The 8,057-nt window shown below is 43.6% G+C and overlaps 2 protein-coding genes across 2 annotated transcripts; both read left to right on the top strand.

The window, feature by feature from the left end:
• Window positions 1-569: 569 nt before the first annotated feature.
• LOC130024320 (olfactory receptor 8G1-like) lies at window positions 570-1,505 on the top strand. The gene has a single exon (XM_056115037.1). The coding sequence runs from the start codon at window positions 570-572 to the stop codon at window positions 1,503-1,505; it is 936 nt and encodes a 311-aa protein (XP_055971012.1).
• A 4,867-nt stretch (window positions 1,506-6,372) lies between these two features.
• Window positions 6,373-7,305, top strand: LOC130024190 (olfactory receptor 149-like). Its single transcript, XM_056114827.1, has one exon. The coding sequence runs from the start codon at window positions 6,373-6,375 to the stop codon at window positions 7,303-7,305; it is 933 nt and encodes a 310-aa protein (XP_055970802.1).
• The last annotated feature ends 752 nt before the right edge of the window (window positions 7,306-8,057 follow it).

Raw genomic sequence — 8,057 nt, 5'->3', positions numbered from 1 at the left:
CTGGTATTCTAGTACTAAGTCCTCATTACTTGGAAAGTACTATTTCTAACTATACTTCCTACCATGACTATTACAACCTAATTAAATAGAAGGATAGAAGGAAGAGGTTTCAGTATTTATGATATTCAGCGGCCAGATATGTTTTTGGTTTTTCCATAATCGGTAATCTAAGGAATTAGCTCCAGTGAGATTCTTTATTGCCGTTGCTATCTGTGCCAATATATCTGTAGCTATTTAAACTACAAAAACTGCCTAGAATAAATAGACAAGGAGCTTGATTTGTTCTTAGTTCACAAAAGCCACGTATGCATTGTGTGCAGAATGCATGTAGATCCCAGACTTACAAAACTGTGGGAATGTCTGATGACTCAGTCATTATGAAAACTGCTTGGAAATTTCTTCCAAATTTAAACATACGTGTGCTACTAATAATCCTTCCCAGTGTATAGCTACCGCAAGAGATACCTGAGCATGAATCACAATAATGTGTGCCCTACTCTGAAGAGGCAATGACAATGAGGCATCAACACTCATTATTTCGTCTCTTCCCTCAGAAACATCCAGAGAAAATGCCTACAGGAAATGATTCCATGGTCACTAAGTTCATCCTTGCGGGGCTGACAGACCAGCCAGAGCTCCAACTACCACTCCTCTTCCTCTTCCTCGGAATCTATGTGGTCACTGTAGTGGGGAACCTGGGCATGATCATCCTCATAAGCCTCAGTTCTAACCTTCACACGCCCATGTACTATTTCCTCAGCAGCTTGTCCTTCATTGACCTCTGCCATTCCACGGTCATCACCCCCAAAATGCTGGTGAATTTTGTCGCTGAGAAGAACATCATCTCCTATCCAGAGTGCATAACTCAGCTCTATTTCTTCCTTGTCTTTGCTATCTCAGAGTGTTACATGCTAGCTGCCATGGCATATGATCGCTATGTTGCCATCTGCAGCCCCTTGCTCTACAATGTCATCATGTCCTACCAGGCATGTTTCTCCCTGATACTGGGAGTGTACACCATAGGTGTGGTGTGTGCCTTTGTTCATACAGGCTGCCTGCTGAGAATTCGTTTCTGTAAGTTTGATGTGATCAATAATTACTTCTGTGATCTTATTTCTCTTCTGAGGCTCTCTTGCTCTAGTACCTATGTCAATGAACTCCTCATTCTAATCTTTAGCTCAATTAATATCCTTGCCCCGAGCCTGACCATCCTTGCGTCCTATGTGTTCATCATTGCCAGCATCCTCCGCATTCGCTCCACAGAGGGCCGGTCCAAAGCCTTCAGCACCTGCAGCTCCCACGTGATGGCGGTCACTATCTTCTATGGTTCTGCGGCCTTCATGTACCTGCAGCCATCATCTGTGAGCTCCACGGACCAAGGCAAAGTGTCCTCCGTGTTTTATACTATAGTAGTGCCCATGTTGAACCCCCTGATCTACAGCCTACGGAACAAGGATGTCAATGTTGCTCTGAAGAAAATTCAAGAGAAAAAAATATTCTTGTGAACAGAAATAGTAGAAGTCTTCCTTATTAGCTCAAAGTCACTTGCTAATATAGTTGCTTCAAATGCTATATATATATATATATATATATATGCATATATATATCATTACATCCTATGTCAACATTTTTCCTAATTTCATAGGATTTTATTATTATTTCTTATTTCATTGGCCTTTGCAGTTTTCTCTTTCTCATTCCTTCTAATCACTGAGATTAGAAGGAATTCTAAGGACACCCTGGTTGTACGGACCCACTAATGTCATTATCACTTTTCCACTTTTCTTTCATGCAGTTGATAAAACCCTCAATCATAACGCAAATATCATCTTCCATCAGTGTGGCCATGTCCTTTTGTCAATCCCATGAAAAAGAGCAAAAATCAACCGAATGATGTTATTTTTTTAGCTCTTTCACCTGGTCTGTATGAAAGTCTTATTCCCACCTTAACTTACTGAAAACCTGAGTTATTTACTCTTCTTTAATAAATCAAGTCAAACCTTAAAAATCTGTGTTGCAAACCCACATACACATTTTCATGCTCAGTTCAACTTCCCCTGCTTTGACATTCATTTTTCTAGTTTGTAAATGAATATTGTCCAGATCCACCCTGACTGCAGCCTTCATAACAGTTAGTCACTGCAACATCCCAGATAATAGAATTTCAATTCCCAAGCAGGCTCTTGGTAATTTTCCTGATGTTTACTTCCCCTCCGTAAGAAATGTACACATGAAAAAGCAGTACATGTTCAGCATTCTTTTATTAACCTCTTTAACTACAACTCTTGCATAACAATAATACCATCAGTTGTAATATTGGTCCTGAGATCCTTCTGTGGATGACTTGGCAGATGCTTGATAAATTGTGAACGCCTCCTTCTCAAGTCATTAAATTTTGTCAACAACCAAAAAGTTTCGAAGCACTTCTTATTTATTCTTGAATGCAAGTACACAGTTTTAGAGATCAGGAGTGACCCCAGAGTGCAGAGCCAGGAGGAAGCCCTGAGCATCCCCACCCCCACATGAGGTCCTGCCTACCCAAAAACTCTAGTATTTGTTAATAAAGGAATAGGTTTTAATTTCTAAACAAAGCATTAGAAATAGGAACATTCCTAAGTGGAGTTGTTCGGGCCAACTCCTAATCCCTAACCTAGCTGCAATGTCAGCTGCTCTCAAAAGCAGAAAAACTTTTATAGAGATAACACCCATAGCAGTGCCCAGGAAAGGGACAATAGCGCACCAGGGTCACCCTGCCTATACCCAGAGGTGCCAGGAAGCATGAGGCTGGGGAAGCAAATCCAGAACCCACACACTATGCATGTACTTCACCACTGAAGCTATCTCTGTGACCTCTAAAAAAGCAGAAATTTAATCCAATCTGGGATCTCCAACAGGTGTCGCCAGCATTATCTGTAGGCTAAAGCTTCTCAGGCCGGCTTTCTTCCATGGAAATGTTGGGAACCTTGTTTCTTCCCAGGAATATCTGGATATTTATAACACTGTTAGGCTATAGATACAGACAGGGCAGAGCAGTCAGTGAGAAACATGTACCAAGGTCAGACCCCATTTTTTGCAGACCTTTTATGGCCAGCAGGCCGGATGTTCTCCAACCCTGCTCTAAGGGAAGATGAAGAATTTTTTTTTAATTTTACCATTGCCTTTGTCTCACTCTTTTTGGGCCTTAAAATTTTCCATTGCACACCTCTTTGCTCAGTGGAGGGGGTGCTTCCTGCTCCATGGATCCTCCAGTAAAGGGAAGTGGAGCCCTAAATTGAATCAGGCAAACTCAGTTTGTTGTTAGAGGTGCACATGATGCAATGCATCCTCCAGGCTACACCTCTGGGGGCTCCTCCTCTGTTTTCTCAGAGGCTCTGGGGCTCAAATATAATATGATCTTAAGAGATTTGTTTCCCTCTCTGGAGCTACAATCAAGTGGCCTAAATTACTCAGACAATAGTTAGAAAAAGACCATTAGAGGAGGAAGGTTGTCTGGAGGACTTGTTCAAAACCAAAGGAGGAGGCTGGGAAGGCTTTGAGCCCTGATGGAGAGAGAGGACCTGCACTCTGTTCCCAGCCCTCTGCTGAGAGGCAGAGGCCACAGTGGAGACAATCCTGCAGTTAGAAGCCTTGGGTAGGATACGCCCTTCACTATTTTAGAGAAAAATAACTGAACTCTGGATTTCAAAGTCCGTTTTCTTAATACTGAGTGTATGTGTATATGTGTGTGTGTGTTTGGGTGGCGGGAGTTATAAGCATCAGGTGAGCACAAGTTTACAGGATAAAAATAAGGAAATGCAAGAATAGCTCATTAAAATGATAATTCCTCCAGACTGCAAGTGAACACATCGGAATTAGTAACAATCCGGTAGGGAGTTCCATGGGATTTCACAGTGACCCAGCTCAAGTACACAAGAGATGCGGGCTACTGGGTCTGATTTCTCTGATTTATTTATTTATTTATTTATTTACTTATTTTTAATGATTCACTGTGAGATACAGCTACAGACTTACAAACTTTCATAATTGCATTTAAGTCAAACAATGTTCGAATACCCTCCTTCCACCAATGTCCATTCTCCATCACCAATGTTACCAGTATCCCTTCCCCCATCCCTGCTCCTTCCCATCCCCTGCCTCCATGCCAGGCACATTCCCACTAACTCTCTCTCTCTCTCCTTTCAAATTTACTAAAAGGCTGTTATTTTTACAATTCAACCTTAAACACTGATGTTCCTTCTAGGTACCTACATAGCCCGTGAATCTTGGCATGACTGAAATGAAGATTCTACTACAAAAACAAGCCTGTAATGCATACTACACCTGAAGCCTCGAGGTCAGGGATTGGAGTCCATTATCTAAGCAAAACAATTTGAAAGGAATTTAGGTCCCATTTCAAACAGGCTCTTATTATTTTGCAGGGCATAAGTTTGGTTAGTATTGGTCTCTCTCCTCTCAGAGCTACATCCAACCTAGAAATCCTGAGAAATGTCCAAGGAACTGAAGGGAGAGACAGTGGGGAACAGATGCCCAGATGGCTGCTACAGAGATGGCTGCTACTCCAGCCACTTTCTTGTGGGAAATACTGATCTCACACTCCACACCTGTGCACTCTGCACTCCCAGGTGCCAGATACTGTGACGTGGGTCATCTCACTACACTGGTGCGAAATTCTTTCCCCACCCTATGGATAATGTAAGTGTTCAACTTTTTTTTCTCTCATTTCTCTACCTTTTGCCCTTGATGATGCCCTGAACAACTAAGGCCCAATCGTAGTTTCAGCACTCAGAGAATTCTCTTTCCTGGGAATCAAGAGGCTAACTGGTTCCTCAGAGAATTTGCTTGGAAAGGCAAATTAGTCATGCTACCTGGTCACAGGGAAGGGCCAGAGAAGCCCGAAGCTCTTTGTGGCCACAGGAGAAGGGATTTCAAGTTGAGGTTAAGATGAGATATCTTTAAGGACAAAATGCAAAAAGGAGCGGCCAGGAGTCTGTTCCGTGGAGAACATTGCACTACAATGCTTGTTTCCACGACACGGTGAGATTGCAGAGTACTCATACACTTCTCAGCTTCCTTCTGCTCTGCTTCTTAGCCTCCTGCTCAGATTCGAGTCTAGATCTTTTTATCTTTTTTAGTTTGTCCCTCAAATGCACCCTGCAAAGTAGAGTTCAGTGATATTTTCTTTAATACATTCTACACATGATGAATTTAAGGGTGTGCCCTTCTGTTACTATGCGGTCCAGTTCCCGTTTCCAGAAATACAAATACCCTATCTTACCTTCCACATTTCTCTCTTTCTCTCTCCTCTACTTGAGGATTCTCTTTCCAGAAAATGGTGTTTTTCCCAGGATACTAGTGACATCATTTAGAATTAAGACTACTCACTATGGCCACTCAATACCTCTAGTGCAGACCACAACACCCAAAAGGAGAAAGAGAACAAAAGGGAATGCCCTGCCACAAAGGCGGGGTGAAGTGAGGACAGGGGGTGGGGGGTAGGGTGGAGGTGGTGGAGGGATACTAGGATTATTGGTGGTGGAGAATGGGCACTGGTGGAGGGATGGGTACTCAATCATTGTGTGACTAGAACACAAGCACGAAAGTTCATAACTCTGTAATGTACCTCACGGTGATCCACTAATAAAAAATAAATAAAATAAAATAAAAAAATAGAAAAAAATTAAAAAATAAAGAATTGAGATTACTACCCTTGGATAGTCTAAACTTTTAATTAATCTATTTTTAAAATTGAATCACAGTGAGATACACAGTTACAAAGTTGTTCATGATTGGGTTCCAGTCATATAATGTTCCAACACTTGGATAGTCTATGACAGAGTTTCTGCCTCCAAAGAAACCACTACAGTTTTGTCTTATGGCCCTTACCTAGTTCAGAAGCATTTTTAAAAAGGGAAAAAGCAGAAAAGTCATATTTTGAGATTTTCTACTCCAAGTCTTGTCTCCTCTTTATAGTATTTCATTTTCTTTTTGCTTTTAGGAAGTCATAGATAAGTAATTTTTGTCGTTTGTGTAGGGTTTTTAATTTTATGTCTTTGAACCCAGGGCCTCATACAGGTAAGGACACACCCTACCCCTGAGCTACATCCTGAGTCTCTGGAGATTTAAATTGTAATCCACGGAAAAGCTAGACTTCAGTGACCATACAACATTGTCCAAAACACAAATTTCGACTGTAGCCAAGAATTTTCATGGTCTTTATGTCCTTATATAGATATGCTCCCATTTGTGACGACTGACTGTTGACTATTGAGACAAAAAAAAAAACGATGCATCCGTCAGAAGATATTTTGGCTTGACATCATTTTCATACTCTGAAGAACGTGCTCCTTTTCTGAATTCAACATACTGACAAAGATGAGGAATCGCTCGGTGGTGACAGAGTTTGTCCTGCTGGGCATCCCGCACACAGAGGACCTGCAGACCCTGCTCTTCGCCCTGTTCTTGTCCTTCTACGTCTTCACGCTCACGGGGAATCTGCTCATCCTCCTGGCGATCGTCTCCTCCCCGCGCCTCCACACGCCCATGTACTTCTTCCTGTGCAAACTGTCCGTCTTCGACATCTTCTTCCCCTCGGTGAGCTCCCCCAAGATGCTCTTCTACCTGTCGGGGAACAGCCGCGCCATCTCCTATGCAGGTTGCGTGTGCCAGCTCTTCTTCTACCACTTCCTGGGCTGCACCGAGTGTTTCCTGTACACGGTCATGGCCTACGACCGCTTCGTGGCCATCTGCTACCCGCTGCGCTACTCGGTCATCATGAGCCACAGGGCGTGTGCTGTGCTGGCCCTGGGCACCTCCCTGTTCGGCTGCGTCCAGGCCATCTTCCTCACGACGCTCACCTTCCAGCTGCCCTACTGTGGCCCCAACGAGGTGGACTACTACTTCTGCGACATCCCCGTGATGCTGAAGCTGGCCTGTGCGGACACGTCAGTGCTGGAGTTGGTGGGCTTCATCGCCGTGGGCCTCATGCCGCTCAGTTGCTTCCTCCTCATCCTCGCCTCCTATAGCCGCATCGTCTACTCCATCCTGCAGATCCGCTCCAACGAAGGCCGCCGCCGTGCCTTCTCCACCTGCAGCGCCCACCTCACGGCCATCCTGCTCTCGTTTATGCCCGTGGTCCTCATCTACCTGCAGCCCACCCCCAACCCCTGGCTTAATGCAACTGTTCAGGTTCTGAATAACCTGGTCACCCCCATGCTGAACCCCATGATCTATAGCTTGAGAAATAAGGAGGTGAAATCGTCCCTGCGGAAGGCACTGCAGCGGGTGGGCCTCTACCCTGAGAAGTGACTTTAGTAGCACCGCACTGCTACGAGGCCATGGATGCCACTGCCCGCTTAGACAGACAGAAAAGCTAACGTCCAAAGACATGTGGTAGATTGTTCACAATCACCTAACCTAGAGGATCCCTCCAAGTCAGGATCATGGTCTTTGTTGGCTAAAAGGCCCAGACTGTATGTCTCCCCTTTGATCTGAATCTTGTTTTCCTCCCTCCTGCTCTAACCTTTCCTTCTCCCTTGCTCTACCATTTCCACCTGGCTGGCCTAATTTCTCTGTTGGCAGAGCCCTCACTATGTCTTAGAGCCCATTCTAAAAAGGACAAAAGAGCTCTCTTTTTCATTTCTATGTGCCAAGAATTTTCCTTCAACCATTTTATATATATATATGTTATTGACTAAACCTTCACAGTCACACTGCAGATACGGGCTCCCATCCATGTTTGTTTGTTTTTTTTATTTTTTTCCTCAGATGTGGAAGCTGAATTTCATCATGGGTAAGTAGTAGCCCTTAGATCACACTAATTCAAAGGGACACTTACTGAAGCTACGATCTGCCTCAGCCTAAATTTAAATTTTTTTTCGTATAGACTTTCCTAGTTCTATGTGAACTAGGAAATAATAAGCTCAATTTGGAATCTAAATAACTACATAGATTTTTGTCCAAGACTTTTTATTTTCTGTAGTTCTGTACTCAGGTCAAACTTCTTGGGAGTTTGACGAGTGAAGAGTCAATGGATTTGTTGGGGTGCTGGGGACTATCCC

This window comes from Sorex fumeus, unplaced genomic scaffold (genome assembly GCF_029834395.1).
Source record: "Sorex fumeus unplaced genomic scaffold, SorFum_2.1 ptg000028l, whole genome shotgun sequence".
Lineage (NCBI taxonomy): Eukaryota > Metazoa > Chordata > Mammalia > Eulipotyphla > Soricidae > Sorex > Sorex fumeus.
This window is presented reverse-complemented; position numbering and strand designations above follow the sequence as displayed.

What these genes read in the sequence shown, in the direction of transcription:
- LOC130024320 (XM_056115037.1), top strand. Translation starts at nt 570, where the DNA reads ATGCCTACAGGAAATGATTCCATGGTCACTAAGTTCATCCTTGCGGGG.
- LOC130024190 (XM_056114827.1), top strand. Translation starts at nt 6,373, where the DNA reads ATGAGGAATCGCTCGGTGGTGACAGAGTTTGTCCTGCTGGGCATCCCG.